The 19436-nt window shown below is 44.1% G+C and overlaps 1 protein-coding gene across 6 annotated transcripts in view; it reads left to right on the forward strand.

Annotated features, from left to right (window-relative positions):
- The window catches only part of DLGAP4 (DLG associated protein 4), a 473125-nt gene extending 454272 nt beyond the window's left edge, over positions 1-18853 (forward strand). For all 6 annotated transcript variants that reach the window (XM_074970251.1, XM_074970246.1, XM_074970245.1 and 3 more), the window contains 6 exons: positions 10054-10415; positions 12288-12379; positions 12806-13215; positions 15330-15421; positions 17555-17707; positions 18629-18853. In XM_074970251.1, the coding sequence (XP_074826352.1) occupies positions 10054-10415; positions 12288-12379; positions 12806-13215; positions 15330-15421; positions 17555-17707; positions 18629-18847 (1328 nt within the window). In that variant the 3' untranslated portion in view covers positions 18848-18853. The remainder of the gene's footprint in view (positions 1-10053; positions 10416-12287; positions 12380-12805; positions 13216-15329; positions 15422-17554; positions 17708-18628) is intronic.
- The last annotated feature ends 583 nt before the right edge of the window (positions 18854-19436 follow it).

Here is a 19436-nt window from a genome sequence, read left to right on the forward strand (position 1 = left end):
GAGATGAACATATTGGTGTGAATCCCTGCAGTGTGGGATAGCATATTTTAAATTGAAGCTCTCATGGGTGGTATGATCTGACACTTCACTCCTTTAAATCCTTGACGTTTGTGGGTGTCTAACAGTTAAAAGCACATGTCTGGATACTGGGTTTTCTTAGAAATGTTCTGATTTTTTTTTTTTTTAAAAAACCCTTCTTTTTTTAACCAGGTGGGAAATGTTCTTGCAGAGCTCGGGCCCTTGTGGGGTAGGCAGACTTCTGAGCTAGGGGGACATTAGTGAATGCCAGAAACCCAGCACAACTCTCTTGCAGAGAAAGTAACGTAAATGCTTGTTCCCTTACAAGATGTTACACATCAAATACCGTTAAACCATGATGGCAAATTGGGAACATCCTTGAGAACCTAGGGCATTTGCAAAACGTGTTTTTGAATCTTTAAGGTGCTCTTTTACAGAGAATTGTATATGCTTTGCTGTAGTATAGGAAGAATTGAGTTTCTTCTGTTAGGTCCTTACAAGAGGGTCCCATGGCATTCTTTGGGGGGAGGAGGGAGAGACTTTGCTCTTTCTCCATCCTCACATCTTCAGTTTTGCTTATGTACAATGTTTTTTTTAACCTCTGTGTATAGTTGCTGTGTGCTACTGCTGCATTTCATATAGGTGGCTGCATACAGTCATGGATTAGATGACTTCTGTTTTTGGGGAATTACATTGGGGTCCTCCTGAATGAAAGCTGTATGGTATAGTATGAAAATAGAGGGGTTTACAACCTTCAGAGCAGCCTTATGTTTGTTCCTGGACTTCTAAGAAAACATTTCACTTGTTGTTGAAAACCTCTTACTGGGGCTATGTCCTCTCCTTTGAAAAGGACACTATCAGGGTTGGCAAATGTAAACTTGAAATAGCTTTGGTTTATTTTACGTGCGCGTGTGTGTGTACACTATTATTTCTATTGCAACAGTGCCCAAGGATCCCAGATGGGGGATTAGGCCCCTTGTATTAGGTGCTGTACAAACAAATACAGGGCCAGTCCCCCTCCAGGGAGAGAGCACATTCTTGGGTTTATACAATATGAAGCAGTGGTATAAGTGATACGGATAGAGACAGCTGTGTTTGCATAAAGTCACTCAGATTGGTCACAGGCTGGTGAATCCCTAAACACTATCCCTCTGATCTGCTTTCCTGTTTGACCCAGGACAGGGTACTGACACTTTACAAAACTGGTGCAGGCAGAGTGGAAACCTATATGTAACACGCACCTATTGTGTCATAAGCTTAACACCATGCACTGGTGAGCTGTTACCCAGCTGGGAAGCTGAGATTTTTATGTGTATTGCAGCTCTTGTTTTAGAAAGGTTTGTTATATTCATATAGGAAATGTGCTAACTACTTAAAATATTGGAGAGGGAATGACAGAGCTCTATAATATTCAGGTTAGGCTAGCTTCTTGGCCTGTCCCCCTGACATTCCCTTCATGGTGTAGTTTATGGGGCCCTATATATGGCAACCACTCTTCTTTTTCTTCCATTGAAGGCTGAGGAAAGTGACGTCCTTCTTTACAAAGAAAAGCAAGGTAGTTGGTAACAGAGAAGAAACCTAATACAGGCCCTGGCAACAGAGAATGTAGGTCAAGACATTGTAGGCTGATGTAATTATTGTGGGTGTACCCAGAGGAAATTAAACCCACTGTGCTGTGTCTGTGAGAGGAGAGATTACAAATAAATGACAGCTGGGCCCCTCCCTTTTTAATGCACTCCTCTTAGGAGGTGGGATAATGTTGCTGATCTTATTAAGGTGGAAATAGCCACTCTCCATAGTTATTTAATTCAAGGAAATGAATAAATGGGATTTGAAGAAATGGACTTCGGGTGTCTTGCATAGTTGCTTTTAGTAACATCTGCTGCTTGGAATTGTTTTGAGCCTGACCTTCAGTTTATATATGTGAAGAGATAGGGATGGGAGGAGGAGGAAGGCTGCTTCTCTAATAATCTCTCTTTGGTTTGGGTGGACTTGTTTTTTGTGTTTGGGTTTGTTTTTTTTTTCTTTTCTCCCCCTCTGCTTGTTGACTCTTTAGCTACACTTTCTTTTACTGTTACCGTGTCGCTCTCTGGAGTTGCTGTCACCTCTAATTGGGAGTTGTGGTGCCTAGAGTGACATGCTGATTAATATTTCATCTTTGATCTTAGCTAGGCTTGTAAGAACATATACAAACAGTCTCAGTTTTGCCCATATAAAGACAAAAATCACACCAGCTCCACATCTCATTTGCATCTGTTTTAGAAGCAAGAATGTATCATCTTCCTCAGTAGAGGCTGTACGAGTGAGGGGGAGGAAGCAATTTTACAGTGCTAGTCAGAGAATTGGAAGGGCCATCTCCTTCTGGCCATTGATCACTTGTACATAAGAATACATCCAATGAAGTGAGATGTAGCTCACAAAAGCTTATGCTCAAATAAATTTGTTGGTCTCTAAGGTGCCACAAGTACTGCTTTTCTTTTTGCAGATACAGACTAACACTAACAGACTGCTACTCTGAAACTTTGTATATAAGAGTAAGTTCTGCCCAGAGTGTAGTAAGGCGGGGGAATCCCAGGTACCTTGTTGACATCCATATGTCGCAAGAATGAGGTGATAGGTGGGGTCTTGGGTAATAAATAAATAAATCAGATCTCACATTTGAAAGGTCTGTGAATTTCAGAATTGTTCAATCACTGGTTCCTTTGGCCTCCCCCCATTTAATGTCAAAGTCACTGTATTGAAGATCAATAAATGGTTAGAACAAACATAAGTGGGAAGAGATGCAGAATTTAAAACTCACTCTGCACAACCACTTAGCCAAGTGCCACTGGTGTACTGGAAATTTATGGTGAAAGCCAGAAGATTAAGGGTGCCTCTAGCCCCAGTTTTCAGAGTAGCAGCCGTGTTAGTCTGTATTCGCAAAAAGAAATGGAGTACTTGTGGCACCTTAGAGACTAACCAATTTATTTGAGCATATGGGTTCCCATTGTTTCATGTTCTCTATGTATATAAATCTCACCATTGTATTTTTCCACTGAATGCATCCGATGAAGTGAGCTGTAGCTCACGAAAGCTTATGCTCAGATAAATTTGTTAGTCTCTAAGGTGCCACAAGTACTCCATTTCTTCTAGCCCCTGTGTGTTCACGCTATAGCAGGAGTGCTAGACTTTCTCACAGGCTTCAGCTGTGTATATATTTCTCCCTTCTTTCAGCTCCCTGTGAGGTAGATTGTTAATCAGCAGTACCTGGAGTGCACTCTGTAATTTGACTTGCAGGCAAGGCCAGATCTGAATCATCTGCATGTAATTAACAGGAAACAAGCAGATACAGCAAGTAAAGGCTGAGACAACTGTAGGGAGGCAGGTTACATGCATGATGAAGCTACTGTGAGTGGCTGACTGCGTATACTGTAGAAAATCTTTGCAATGCAGACTTGGTGGCAGACTTCTGTTATATTTCTAAGGAAGTTTAGCACATCACACATTCCACACACAAATATAGATACACTAAACTTGCTCCCAGACAGTTTTTATTTAAAAAACAAAAAACGAATCTGCTAATGGGAGATACTTAGATGTCTCTTCATACCTGCTGCGAATATATATGATACAGTGGCTGGCACTGGACTGAGACCCATAAGTCTGGGTCAGTTCTTAGTTTTGGCAGTGGCTTACTGGGTAACCTTGGACAAATCGCTTAAATCTGCCTGAGTTTTTTTTCTCTGTAAAATGAGAATACTTGTCTATTTAGTAAAGCACATTGAGAGCTAGAGATGAAAACCACTATATAAAAGCTAGACAAACTCTGTGTAACTGTTTATATAAATATGCTTCAGTGACTAGACTTGTATATTCTCACGTAACAAAACAGCGCGTTCAACTTTTTTACAAATTCCAAGTCCAAAATTCCCTCGCACATGCTGTTGTGCCTTGATCTGTGCCAGTTTGTTGCCATCATCCACCAACAGCTCTGGCTTCATGTCAGGCATGCACTATAAATGTATCTTCTTCAATCCTTCAGGATGCACGGTGCTTATAAAATACAATATAGCATGGCATTTCACACTGCTGCAGGTGAATGGGCACAGTGACCACTCTCTCATTTAAGCAAGACACAAAGGATAGAGTGGTTATACCCTTCTCCCGTATTACCTGTAGGTTTCAGGAGCCCTAGGGACTTTGACCCCCTAAGCCGAGAAGCCATGTATTAAAGCAGTTGTTTCAAGTCTGTATGTAGATTCAGGTAGGTGCTATGATTCACGTATTCAAATCCGTCTCCACAGCCATGAGGAGCAGGGGATTCAAACCTAGTACCACTGACCACGGGGGGGTTGCTGCTGCAAACCCTAACCATGGACTGTTCAGAATTTTCATTGGAAATAATTTCTTTTTTGCTATAGCTTTTTGGTGGGGGGAGAGGCAGGTGGGGCGCAGCCCGTTTTAAATTCACATCTGGTTTATTGCAACTTAGACCTTGAAGCACTGTGCTAGTGCAGAGGTTCCCAAACTTTTTTTGTTTGTCCCTCTTTGGAGATTCATGTCCCATGCACATGCCCCTCCCATTGTCCTTCAGTGACCATGGTGGGGAGGGGTGCCCAGTACTCCCGGGGGGCTGGGTAGTCACCATGTAGGAGATGAGGAAGCCTTCCACTCCCTGCCATGGTAGGGTTGTCTCCACAGCTGAGACCCTACCTGTCTCACTTCCTCCCCACCCCACCCCATGCAGGAGAAGCGAACCATGTTGCACCCATGAGTACTGGCTCCCTCCTGACCTTGGCCCTTCTGTGCAGCCCCACCTACTTCCCCCATGCAGCTTCAGTGTGGCAGGGGAAGTGGATAGGCCTCTGTGCACCAGGAAATTAGATGTTTGTTTGTTTTTTTTGTTTCCTTTAGATGGTTGTGAGGTGAATGGGGGGGATGCATACAGCAGAAAAGAAACCAAGTGACAAATCACTCATGGAAAGTCTTTGTATTACCTTACAAATTATGGGTTTGGTGCTCCTTTAAAAGAATCAAATAATAAAAAATTAAAACTCAGAGTAATGGCCATTGTCCCTTGAGGTCACTGAGAAATGGACAGGTGATCCACTATGACTGTGCTGGCTCTGTAAACAGGAACGACAAAGCTAACATCCTGCGGTGCCTATTGTGTTCTTTGCAGCAGCAGCAGTTTAGATCTATTTAAATAGAAAATAAAACACTGGTTGTGATCCTGGCAGCTTAGCCTTGAACAAAGGCATGTTGCAGGCAAGTCGTGGAATGGTGCTGTGAAGAATAAGGACCTCTGAAAGTATTGGTTAGGTGGTGTTGGATATTTTTTTTAAAAAGCTCATGCACTTTAGCCTTTAACAAGCAATCAGCATGCTGTCCCTTAGGAATTGAGAGAAGTATAAAGGTTAGGCATAGACTGTGTTCAGAATCTTAAAGGCAAAAACTAAAATTGGCTGAGGGTGAGCCAGTAGATATTGGCCAAGACTGGCTGGAAACAGCAGATGAATTCAAATAGAAGATGTCAACTTCTGAGTGTTTTTCATTCTAAAAATAGCTCTGTCAGGAAGGCTATAAAAGCCCAAAGGCCCCCTTCCGCCAATCAATTGTTAACTGCAGCGTGGCCAAGGCCATGTGTATATGTACAGCACTGCAGCTCAGCTGCACCACATCTGGTGAAGACCCTCTCTGTTGATGGGAGAGAGCTCTCCCATAAGCATAAAAAACCCACCTCCATGAGTCGCAGAAGTTGTGTTGGTGGGAGAAGCTCTCCTGCCAACATAGCACTGTGCACACGAGCACTTACGTTGGTGTAATTTATGTCGCACGGGGGTGGTTAATTCACACCCCTTAGCGACATTTATGCCGGCTTAGGCTGTAGTGTAGACCTAGCCTACGAATTTTAGTAACTTGTTTAGATAGGACTCAAAAGCAAAAAATACCTTTGAATGGGAAGATTAAAATGCTGCAAACCAGAAATCTTGCTGTAGAAACATTTTCATCGCCGTTCTTGCTCTTTGCCTGGGACTGTTCTTAGTTTTTTAAACTAATACATTCTGCCAGCAGTGCAGAGAGCTGATGAGGACCCTTTAAGCATCATGATTCTCAGTCCTAGTTACACTGTCCTATCTTGCAGTTTGCCCCAGACCCAGCATCTCCCTGACAGAAATTAACTTGGCCTGTAAACAGTTCCGCAGTATTATGTTATCGCTGCAAAACAATCTGCAATTTAAAATCATTTCATATTTGTGCTGCCATAGCGCCTAGAGGCTCCCACCAGAGAGCTGTTGTGCTAGGCACTATACGCACACAGCCAAAAGATGGTAAGTCCTCTTCCTTTGTAAATGCTCCACTCTAGCTAGATTGAGATGATATAACAGCAGTGAGCTCATTTTTGGGTGGAGAGCTGGCAGCAGCTGAAACAACTTTGCTGGATGAGGGTGTGCAGGGAGGGGGAGAAGAGGGAGGAGGGGATCCCACTGGCATTCTCTTGTTCAAAATTGAGCCACCCTTTCTGGGATGGGCCCATTAACCAGTTGACATGAAACGCTTCTTGAAGCATGATGAAGTGGGCATGTTTCTGCAAGTGACCAAGCACCACCTTTGTTTTGATTTGTGAAATTACTTAACCATTCCAAAAAATGCTCTCCAGTGTCTTCTAAATGTTGCTGAATATCAGAGCTATGAAATTTACTTGACTAAAATTGCTGTAGTTTAATTTAGCATAAATTGAGGGAGGGAAAGATGCTGGCTTAGAGACTAAGATCTGGCTATTTACTTTGCGGTTTACTTTCTTTTAGCCTCTGCTTGACAGCATAGATTTTGCTCCGTTTGTTGCAGGGGTGGGAAGTGCTTATTCTAAGGTTCTGCAAAGTACTTGAGTATGTTTAACTTTTAATCGTATTGTTTCCCTGAATATCCTCTGTTGCCCTTGACTCCCTGATTCATTTCCAGTTGTTTCTTCTGCTTTTACTATTGAATTCACAACCTCTTTATAGCATTACTTATTCTCCATTGATGTCCGCATTCTGAGTATTTTCCTACTCACTTTCTATAGACTTCCTTTCCCTGTGAAGTCTTGCATTCACTGTCCCACACATCAAGACCAGTTCCTTTGGTGATCACTGGGAACAAGATTGAGAGGAAATACCAACCTTCAAAATGAATTTACAGGGCACCCAAAACAGAGTCCTTGCAGCCTGTGGAAGCTGGACTACTGGGCCTCATGTTTGTCTACTTTGATAACCCCAAATAAAATGTTTTCCCAGTACGGGTTTCCCTCCCCTGCATGTTCCTGTTCTGTACACAAATAGTGACTGGTTTGCAGAAGTCCAACACCCTCTTTTGTTTTGCTTACAAGTAAGGATTTACATCAGTAGGCTAGTAATTGATTTACTGTCCCAATCACACTGAAGCATGGTAGGCTGAAACAGCAGCCAGGAAGTGATCAGTACTCTTCGGATACGTTTACAGCCCAGCAGTAAAACAGGAGCTACTCACTGTAATGTTGCTGTAATCCAGGCTATGTCATAGGACCCCACTGTTATGATAGCAGATGACCTCATCTAAGTTAAAGTACCTGGTTAAACTTAAGCAACTTTTTTAATAGTATTACTAGTGTTGTATCTAGCTGCAGAAGGATGAAGAGTCTGCCTGGGAGAGACCCAGGTATTTAGGAAAGGGGTTATAGTAGTGTTACAGTCAGGCTGGGTGGGAAAAGCCCGGCAGGATGGCTTCTGCTTGTCCCAAACTTAGGCCAGGTCTGCATTAGAAACCTTTGTCAGTATAGCCGTATTTGTTAGGGGTGTAACTTCTCTTACAATATTTCTATACCAGAAGAAGTCGTAGCATAGGCACAGTTTATAGCAGCATAAAAGAACTTCTGTGGGTATAGCTTATTTCACTTGTAAGCTATTTAGGCGAAAGCACTTCTTTGCCAGCGTAAGCTGCACCTATGCAGGAACTTCTGCCAGTATAGAATTGTTGGCAAAACTTTTCTAGTGTAGACCTGGTCACAGCAAAATAATGGTTTGTCACATAATCATCTACAGCAACGGTTCTCAAACTGTGGGTCAGGACCCCAAAGTGGGTCATGACCCCATTGTAATGGGTTCTCCAGGACTGGCATTAGACTTGCTGGGGCCCAGGGCCAAAGCCTAAGCCCTACCACCTGGGGCTGAAGCCGAAGCCAAAGCCTAAGACCCAGCACCTGGGTCTCAGGCTTTGGTTTTGGCCCCACCTGAGGTGGTAGAGCTCAGGCGGGGTCAGGCTTTGGTCCCCACTCCTCGGGTCATGTAGTAATTGTTGTTGTCACAAGGGAATCACGGTGCAATGAAGTTTGAGAACCCCGATATACAGAAACTGCCAGGAATTTAAAGGAGGTGACCGGAGAATAAAATCTGCCCTTCCAGCAGGGTATCTAAAAGCACTTGAAACAAAACATGCAGGTTCTCCTATACTGACTGCATGCTGCTCCAGTCTCCACAACAAAGGCTGCCCACTGGCCCATCTTTACTGGGTGCCACCATGCAAAGACGTGAGTGCTGATTTAGGCTATTTCTGTCCCACTGGTTAATTCTCTGGTATTGTCCTGTTGCTATCGTTCAGTGCCATTCGGCACTTAGTTTGGGTGACTTAGTGGGAATAAACTAACTGGCTGAAGGATGGGCACGTGGTTACTTTTGGTTTGCAGAAGTGGAAAGCTGGACCTCTTGTACTCGGCCTAGGGAAAATGTTTCTTAGCGATTGTTAAATTCCCGTACCTACTACCGCTAGTAGATTTTCACTGTCACAGCCAGGGTGTGCGTGAGAGATGCTATTAGGAAGACTGTTAACATGAAAGCCTTGTCCTGATTTGAATTTGGACATAACTGTGTGCCTTTAACACGTTAAAATGATCAAGTTATAACCTCGGGGCGCCCTAAGGCACACAGTTATGTCTACACTAGGCTACTAACACCTTCAGAATCCTAGTCTAAGCTCCTAAATGGTTAGAGCAGCAAAGTAGTCTTGCCTCCTGTGTGAGGTTCTGCAAGGACTCCGGCTCTCTTCTAGCGGCTGTAGTGTACACCTACATCTCCTGTTTGGAAATACCAAAGCCTGACTGGTACATACAGTATCTCCTGGGTGTCTTGTGTTTTAAGTCTTTTACTATGTGAGATTTGCTGAATGCTGACATGTGGATGGCCACTGACTAATTTATTTCTAGGACTCTTCTTTATTCCGAACCACTGTACTGACGTGTGTTGTGGGATGGTGGTGGTTTATCCTCGTGAATCCAAGATGACTTTCAGTTCCCTGAACTGAGCTGCATGCTGGGGAAGATGCTGGATACCTGTTTCCAACTCTCAAATCAGTCATGGCAAATAATGTACTGTGCACTCAGAGCCAGACTTGTAAAGGTATTTAGGGACCTAAATACGTCGATAGGCCCTTCTGAAACTCCTGGCATCTCTGCATCTTTAGGCACCTAAATACCTTTAAAGATTAAAAACCAACCCTTCAGGGTTTGTAAAGTGCTTTGTGACCATTATAGCTACTGCCTGCTGGAAGAAACCCTTATGGCCTCTTTCCCTTTTGTAGGAACAAACGCCAGCCTGGTCCGGATACAGAAACTTGTCAACTGATGGGAACAAAGAACTGAGCGATTTGGCTTTACCAGGACACTAAACACGATTTTAAAAAAAAAAATCAGGGTTCCACAGAACTTCTGCTTTGTGGTGGCCTTTCCCTGTCAAACACTCTAGCAGTTTGGCAGGATCTTCTTTACTACGTTTCCACCTTCCCGCCTCTCTCACATCATGTTGTTTCTCTTGAACTTTATTGCAGGATAGTGCTGGCTTCCCTCCCCCTCTTAAATGCTTTGGTGTGGGTCACTCAGTGCAAGCTGTTGGCATTAGATTGGTGTTTCTGCATTTCTTCAAATTTCTACTTGGAGATTTCTCCTGAATATTATAATTGACCTGCTTTTTCTTTTTCTTTCACTGTATCTCTGTCCCATTCTCTTCAATTCCATTCTCTTGCTCCTTCCCACCTCTGCTGTTGCAGGTTCATCATGCCTAGTGGCATATAAAAAGACACCTCCCCCCGTCCCACCTCGGACCACCTCAAAGCCGTTCATCTCTGTCACCGTGCAGAGCAGCACTGAATCAGCCCAGGACACCTACCTGGATAGCCAGGACCACAAGAGCGACGTCAACAGCCAATCGGGACTGAGTAATTCTTCAGACAGCTTAGACAGTACCAGAACACCCAGTGTGACAAGAGGCAGCCTTGTGACTCCAGCCAGAGATGCTCCAGAGTTACCCCAGAAAAATGCAACCTTGAAAAGTGACAAAGGAACTCTGACAAGTGAAGAGCCTAAGGTGGAGAATATCCCCAAAAGGAAGCTGTCGTCTATAGGAATACAAGTATGGAATAGTTTGTACTCCTTTGTGTAACAGAGAATGTTCTTAAATGTTCTTAACTTATCTGTTTAGCATGTGTATTGTAACTAAACATGCAGCTGAACCCCCCCAAATAGCTAAAGAAATTAACCATTTTGTAGAACAATCATCCAGTGCACTCAGAGGTGAAATACAACAAAATGTTGCTATAACAGGAATGTGTTTAGTACAAAATAAAAATGTCATAAAATAATGGAGCTCTGTTAAATGGGTAATTCTCTTTAAAGGGGCTTCTTGCCAAAAGTACATATGCACAAATGCTAGAGTTTGTGCGCCATGGACTGTATTTTCAGGTCAGTCTGCATACTGTCAATACTGTCAAGCTTCATTTAAGATTCCAGCTCTTCTATTCCAGAACTGTAAGCATGTTTGGGGCTGTAATGATTATGGCACCATGGCTCTGATGCAATCTACCTGCGGGAGTGCCCCTCCTTCACCCCTGTTGGTTCTCTGAGAACTTCTGTTGCTGAAAGCAAACAGAACATACAAACTAATGAAAACCAGTTGCTAGCTTTATAGCCCAATGCAAACTGCTCAGGGAGAAGAGTGTGTATCCAAGCTTTGTCCTGCAAAGGCTTCTTTTGGAGAAGTTTAATAAATAAAAAAAAAACAAAAAAAACCACTAATCTATTTGCCTTTTGCTTGTGGACAGCCTTTCAAATGCAGGTGGCTAAGCTTTATGTTCATCTGTTGTATCCACAAGCGCCTGCTGTACGTCACCTTATGACATGCTGAAGTAGTAACCTTCCCACTTGCTAGTTTAAATGCAAAAGATGTGGGTTCGGCAGGTGTGACTATGGGTTTGAAAGTGCAGTTTAAAACCCATCTTCTGTAGCACCAGACTTCCCCGTTTTCTTCATCCTGTAGAAACAACCCTTTATCCAACGTAATATGCATCTCGATATAACCACGTTAAATTCTTCTGTGTTGAAGCCATACCCAAAGCAGACAAGTTAGTCCTTGCTTATCTTGTCCACAGTTAATCATTCTGAATGCCATGGAAGTTCGGCAGTGCAAACTGTACCTTCAACATGAGGCTTTACATTGGGTTGTGAATTGTTCTGCTGCTGAAATCTAGCTGGCAGAAAGAAAAGGAGTACTTGTGGCACCTTAGAGACTAACAGCTCACTTCATCTAATGTCACTTTGATATTGATTCTTCCCCACAGAAATAGTGGGAGTTGGAGCAAACAACGGTGCGGGGGAGGGGTAGAGGAAGAATTCCCTTTTTAAAGAGTCTGACCGTTTTGACCTGCTCCCCCTGACCCTATTCTGGGGTTGAGGTTCTCATGCTGTGACCTACCCTACCTCCAGTACCTGGGTTCACCTACGGCTGCAACTAACTCCTTAGGGCTTCCATGTTGTTCTTGGGTGGGGAGAGGGAAAGTTGATGAGAGGATACTAGGCTTCAGAAAGTTTGAGAGCCCCTGTTCTAGGGATGCCGCTTTGACAGTCAGGCTGCTGCCCTCTCTTGAGCCTCAGAACGGCCATCTGCCTGCCTGCCTTGTACATGCAGCTGCTCTGAGGCACCAAAACCCTTCGCCTACGTGTTTCTATTGTGGCAGTTGATAAAGCCAGATCCAGAATGGCTGTCTGATTACTGCAGGGCTAGGGATAAACTCTGATGTCCTCAGCAGATTGGGGCACTGACTTCTCCTTAGGCTAGCAGTATTGTGCCATCCATCCTAAAACAGCCTTCGAATTGGTTTACAGCATCTGTATGCTCTGTGTGTGTGTGTGGTTGCAACGCTCTTGTTCTACTAACATGAATTCTAGCAGCAAGTTTTTGTTTGTTTTTTTTTTGTTTGTTTGTTTGTTTGTTTTTTTGTTTAATAAGGTTGACTGCCTTCAGCCAGTGGCAAAGGAGGAGCCCCCTACGCCAACCACCAAATTCCAGTCCATCGGAGTACAGGTAGAGGACGAGTGGCGGTAAGTGAAAGACACAGGCTCTTTTATTTTATCCCTTTAAACTGCACTTTGCCAATTACCTGAGACCCATGTCTCAATACTAACTGTGTTGAGCAGCAGCACGTACTTTTATCAAAAAAAGTACTTGCTCTGTAATGTAAACAGCTAAATCAATGGGCGCTTGAAATAAAAACCGAACCCAAGATGTAATTAGAGATGCACGTCAGTCATTTCGTCTGAATGGCCTAGTGCAGTAAGCAGGCAACCTTATAATTTTGTCTGTCTGCATGTGTGGTGTGGGTATTTGTATTTAAGGCGGTGGGGCTGAGGGGGAAACAAGGCTTAGCTGCAGGCACCGTAAACAAACCCGTTGCATTGTGTACCAGTGTGTGAATCCAGCCAGTTGGAGGGCTCCCCTTCATTCTCTTGCTCCTGCTCTTTCTGCAGAAACAGCCACTCTCGCAGTATGTCCTCCAAACAGGACGCCGATTCCGATGCGCAGGAACCGAATCACTCAAGCTGTAAATCGTCTGAGAGAAGCCTTGCCGATTGTCCCCCGCGCCACAACTCCGTCAGCGTTGATGCCAGTACCAGGCAACCAGCCAAGCCCTCCCAGTTCAAGAGAAATCTCTCCTATGGAGATAGTAGTGACCCAGCCCTAGAGCCTTCCTCTCTCCCTCCTCCAGACCCTTGGCTTGAGACGTCCTCCAACTCACCATCAGAACCAACACAACCAGGAGCCTGCAGGCGGGATGGGTACTGGTTTCTGAAACTGCTGCAGGCAGAAACAGAAAGGTTAGAAGGATGGTGCCGTCAGATGGACCAGGAGACCAAAGAGAACAATCTCTCTGAAGAAGGTGGGTGTTGAGAACTGCATGGCACTCGGGAGGAACATGGGGTGTAACTGGAATGGGGAAAAGTTATTTGTAGTGGCCTGATAAACTTGTGGTGGGATAAAATTTAAGAAAACGAGAATTGAAGCTGAGTAACTGGAGAATCTTCCTGACAGTGAGGGTATGTCTTCACTGGGATAAAAAACCCACGGCTGGGCTGGGTCAGCTGTCTCAGGTTGTGGGGCTAAAAACCCTGCGAGGGCGGACATACCTTGAGACTTGCTAGCATGTGGAACACCCTGACAAAGGAAAGGGGTGGTGCTGGCCAGGAAGGGACTAGATGGGATAAGTGATAGTCTGATTCTAGAATCACACGGAGCAGGCACAGAGTGAGGTTACTTAGGAAAGTAAATGTGGGTGGTATTGCTACAGTGGGCATGATCTTTACCTAGGGCTGGGTTGCAACGCCACAAGCTGCACTGCCCTCGGAGTGACTCAGACACAAATCACTGCTCCGTTGTTTGGGAGGTATGGGGTGGCTTACATCATCCCATTTACTCTTCATTTCCCCTCCCCCAGCCTCCATACATCAAGCCAGCTGTTCTGGCTGGCAAGTTGGACAAGCAGGGCAGGGCTGTTCCCACTCTTAGACCTTCCTCACCTGCTTGCTTGCAGGGGCAGTATCAAGGGACCAGCTTTGCTCTCCCCCCATGGCAGGAGCTGTGCGCTGAGCAGCCCTTACTCATTTGAGCAAGGGAGTAATAGGGGATGGGGTCCCTCTAGCCCTTAGTAAATATTTCCCAGCAAATTCTTTAATGCAGAACTAAGTCTGAAAGTGTGTTTGGAGAGTCCAGCTCATGCCCAGCAAACCAGACCCAAATACTAAAAACAGTTAAAGCCCAGAAAATGAACAGGTAAAGGATCTGTCATTGAGTTCCTCACTGCCATATGATCCTGCAATGCATTTGAGAGTTCTTGCTTTGTCTTCAGCTGAGCCTCCAGTAGTAAAAAGCCCAAACGCTTCTATTGGTGGCAAGAGAGGACAATGTTTCCACACCTAAGAGCTCCACTGAGCACTCTGAGGAAGAGTCTTTAAATCCTGGGACCTCAGCACTTCGTTCTGCTAAATATTTATGAACTGCTCAATGTTTAAACCTTTCTGTGAAAAGAGATGGTTGATTTGCCCTCCTCATGATCCTCTTGTATTTTGGAAGAGTGGGTTAAGGTCTGTCTGAGTGCATATGCCTGCAGGTCAGGGGCATTGCACATTCACTGGTGGCTCGCCTATAGATTGTGCCTTAAAAGGCTTGTCATTCAACCTTGCTGTAAGCTCTAATCTAATGATTTTAGTGCCCTCTGTTTTAGGAAGCATCGCGCTATAGATATCAATAGTACTGTGTACAAATTGGACAATAAGTGAAGCAATCTATCACAGCTGGAATGCGGCTTCCCTTCTCTGTAGAATTAGGGGTCTCTGGAATTCACTTTCTCTAAATACATAATGGGGAAGAGGGGTTCTAGAGGATATCAAACTGGCTTCTAGGGACAAGTCTACGGTTCAAAGCAAAAAACCTGCAGCAGGTGAGTCTCAGAATCTGGGTCAGCTGACTTGGACTTGCGGTCTCACACTATGGGACTAAAAATAGCAGTGTAGATGTTTAGGCTCAGGTAGCTCCGGCCCAAACCCCAAACATCTACACTGCTGTTTTTAGCCCCATAGCTCGAGCCCAAGTTAGTTGACCGGACTCTGAGACTTGCTGCCACAGGTCTCCTTTTGCAGTGTAAAACATACCCAAAAACGATTCCTCTGCCTAGGAACTTCAGTAAAACTCTACTGCAGAAACAGAATCTTGTGGCAGCGTGGCTGTCTGCCATCCTTGATGGGTCTCTTGGCAGTAGAACAAGGGAGAACAAAGTATACAGAGACCTAGGGGCAATGCATCCATTTGTAACAATAGATCATTCGTGACGTGGCTTGTTTAAAATGAGTGTAAAACACAATTTTGCTCATAGAACGAGTATAAGCCAATGTGTATAAATGCTAGGAAGCATCTTAACTTTTTGAAAAATTCTTGTTTGCTACATTCAGATGTTTTTATTTCTTATCTAACGTCTCAAATTCCTTTTTCTTTCTTTAGTCTTAGGGAAAGTCCTCAGCGCAGTGGGCAGCGCACAGTTACTAATGTCACAAAAGTTCCAGCAGTTCCGGGGCCTCTGTGAGCAAAACTTGGTGAGTAGAAGTAACTTTGTAAAATGGCAGTAGTCTAACCACAGCTCTGTACTGCTAAGCTGAAGCAGCTCTGTGTATAATACAACCAGGCCGTTTCCTGGTGCCAAAGATGGATGATGCTTTTTAAAACAAAAACTAAGCGGGTCTCAAGCTGTGCAGTAACAGGAGGCTGACTTTCTTAACATGCACTTACTGTCAATTTAGCAACCGAAGAGGGGTAGCTTGGGCACCTCACACATTTTCTTGTTGTATGTGTGCAGCATTAAAGCCATGTTCTGCCCTGGGATGCCTGCTCGTGATTCTCACTGATATCAGTGGTAGCCAAGCACACCTATTGGGAGGCATAATTTGGCTCGAGTATTTATCAGAGAGGATTGAAACAAATGTCTGTCTGTAATTTGCTCGAGGCTTGAATCCTGGTAGGCTGCAGAGAGATTCTGTGTTCCGAATGCCTGCTTGAGCCATATATTTTATTATTCTGAAATATTTTTTAAGATGAACTGCAAAGGGTTAGCCAAAAATGAAGTGTTTATAAAAAGCCCCCAAACCCTCTCAGAATACTCTTACCCTGCATGGCTGATGGAACCATCCCCACAGTACTGATTCCAGTTGCTTGTAAAATGCTGTGTGTGACTCAGACTTCTTCAAATGTGGCAAAGTTGCTTGTCCTGGCTTAGGTCTCAACAGGACCAACTTAAAATTTTTAAAATGTATTTTTAGATTTATCCGAGGGTGAAAGCCCTTCTGATGTTTAAGGAACACTTCAGTCAGGGCTCAGTAGCTTTTATTGAAACCTTCTGGGGAAAATAATTTAGCCTTCAGGCTGAGGTATGAGTCAAACTGCAGCCCCAGTGGACATTTCTTGGAAAAGTTTCATGGGCCATGAAAATAGGGGGTAGTGCTGAATGACTGCTTTTGGTTGTGCTGATAGCTGCAATGACATTTGCACTGGCAGAGAATCCAGGGGCCAGACTTTCTAGAAAGCTCAGCATGTTGGGTGCATGCTGAGTATGGAGATCTTTTAAAAATCTGACACCAGATGTGTGTGTTGAGCACTCTGAAAACCAGGTCCATGTGTAGAGCTCAGATTCTTCAGGGACCCAACTCCAGTTCACTTGGAACAACTAGCTGTTTGGAGAAACTTCTGTCATCTATTTAGAATCTTTCAAACCAGTTGTGGGTTACTGTTAAACTCCCACAGTTCCATTTCAAAAAGAATGTATTTTACTTCTGACCAAGTTCTAGCAGAAACAAACAAGCTTGTTTGCATTTCTGTGTATCAAGTGGCACTCAGGTTCTCAGGCTTTATCCCGTTTGGTCTGATGATTATGGTTTGTCCAGTTTTGTTATTTCAAGTATTACCATAGCATCTGGATGCCTAAAAAAGAAACCACAAATTTTCTGGTCTCTGAACTCAAACGTAGGACTTCTGGTATGGTAGCTCTGCGGGATTGCACTAGGCTAAGCAGCCGTCTTGCTTCCTGCTACCAACATGTACTTGGATTCTAGACTGGGTCTCTCCTACGGTAAATGTTGTCAGGGTTGGCCAGGACCAAGGCATCGTAAGTGACATCTGTCTGTCTACGGGAGACAGAACTTTTCTCTGGGGGCTGATCAGAAGCTGTGGAATGAACTCCCCCAAGTACTAAGGAACAGCATAAACATCACCACCTTCACTCCAAGTGCAAGGCACAATTTTTTGTCTGTGTCTTCTGTAATGTAAACATATAGCAACATGTATATTTTTGAAAATGCCTATCAAAACAAGGTATTCCACTGCACACACATCTCTCCTGGAGAGAGAATGAGAGCCGGGGGGGGGGGGAAAAGACAAATATGTAGTCACATTGCTTATTGCACTGTTGGAATGTGCTCATACTATGCTGATGGGTACAGTACAAGAACCTATAGAGAAGAGAACATGCACTGTGTGGTGAAGATGAGACGTTTTGGTTGTCCTCTTCCTATGGATACTTGAGAGAAACGTCTACAGTTTCAGTCCCAGCCAGTAGATGTCGACATGAGCTGAGAATTGCAAAGGGTAAAAGTGTAAAGTAGCACAGACTACTGTAATCTCATGACTTTGGTGACATGCTGTTTCTGATTTTCTTGTTGATACCCTCTCCGTTGCAGAACCCCAATGCCAATCCCAGACCCACAGCCCAGGACCTAGCTGGGTTTTGGGATCTCTTGCAGTTGTCCATTGAAGACATCAGCATGAAATTTGATGAGCTCTACCACCTAAAGGCTAACAGCTGGCAACTGGCAGAAACACCGGAGAAGAAGGTGAGCATGGGGCAGTTCAGAGTGGCCAAACTATTGTGCACTCTGCTGAGTCAGCAATAGCCCTTCTGTTGTAGCTCTGTGTTCTTAAACTACCATTTCATGGATTAGATTTCTGGAACTGCTGCTGTCTTCTGCTTGCTGCGTACTCTCTATCTTTTCTTAATGCATGTAATCATAATAATGTTTCCTGCATGTTCAAAAGCAGAAAGAAGTCTCCCCCTACATGTAATCTCCTGTGAGGTGCATCAAGAAGATTCCTATAGAATAAATTAAAATGAGTTTTAGAAACTCCTTAAACCTTCAGGGAAAAAGTGTTTGGGGGGGTCAAGGGTGGATGAGTGAATAGCACACATTTACATAGCGGGAGGTGACAGGCTCTTTGTTAAATGGATGTTGGATAAAGAGGCTAAGTTTTTACTGAATAGGCTGTAATCAGTACCTGTGAGAACCATCTCACTTTAAACCCCTGTGTGTGCTTTATTTCTGTGCCTACATCAGTTCTGAAATGTGGGGGGACATGAGTCGCAGCTCACTATGTATTATAAAGCTTATATGGCACACTGTAGTTCTGCCTCTTAAAGTCCAGCTGTGTTAATCTTCTCAATGTGCTCTGACCCATCATTAAGCCCTAGGAGCAACCTGCAAACCCATATCTGCTTCCTGGGGTGGGATTCTGTGCCACCAGAGAGTGAGACTAAGTGCATTGTCTGTTAAATGGAAAGCAGAGAGTAAAAACTGTATGTAACAGAAGTGTCTTGGACCAGAATCCTTTCTCCTCATTCACTCGATGCTCGTTGCTGAAAGGCATGTCCCCCTTTGGGCCACAAACTATTCCCTCTCCTTGTTGTCTCAGAAGAGAGAGAACTTTTGTATGTGCATTTTTATTTTATGTTTTGTCTGTCTTCTTACTGTCTCTTAAAGGAAGAGAAGAAACCACCCCCTCCAGTGCCAAAGAAGCCAGCCAAGCCCAAAACCCCACTGAACCGGGACAAAGCCTCTGACTCTGTGGATAAGCAACGCCAGGAAGCTCGCAAGCGTCTCATGGCAGCCAAGCGGGCTGCCTCTGTCCGGCAGAATTCTGCCACGGAGAGCGCGGACAGCATTGAAATCTACGTCCCTGAGGCACAGACCCGCCTTTGAGCAAAGGGGAAGAGGAAGGAAACACATGTTTTTCTAAATCATTAAAGAGGAAAAAAAATTCTCTCTGAACTTAGTGTGATTTATTCAGTCTAGAGACGCTGAGCCAACCTGGCAAAGGGCTCCCAATTCGGCTTTTTTTCTCTCAGCTTTAAGTAATGAAGATTTTAAAAAAATTCCACACACAACAACAAAAATTCCCCCTCTTGTTTTCTCTCACTGGCTATGGTGTTGCTGAACAGACTGAAAAGACTCCTGGAAGCCCCAGCCCCTCAGACTTGGAACTTCAATCTTTTTACTTGTTCAATCTAATGAAAATTATTAGCTTGTTTACAAGAAGAGGACAACAAAAAAAATGAAGCCTTGAGCACTTGCCATGCTGTGTTCTTTCTCCTTCTCCTCAGCTCTGTTCTTCCTTATCCTTAGGGTTTTTTTCTTCTACCTCTTATTCTACCCTATCCACCCCCTCTCTCCCACTTTTTGCATGGCTTTGTTTACTGTGTTAGAAATAACCTCTCTTCCACAGAGCTCCCGAAGAGAACATCTGTTCAGCGTGTACTGTTGTTGCACTCTGCTAGCAAGCAGCCTTTCT

This window comes from Natator depressus, chromosome 13, assembly GCF_965152275.1.
Source record: "Natator depressus isolate rNatDep1 chromosome 13, rNatDep2.hap1, whole genome shotgun sequence".
NCBI lineage: Eukaryota > Metazoa > Chordata > Testudines > Cheloniidae > Natator > Natator depressus.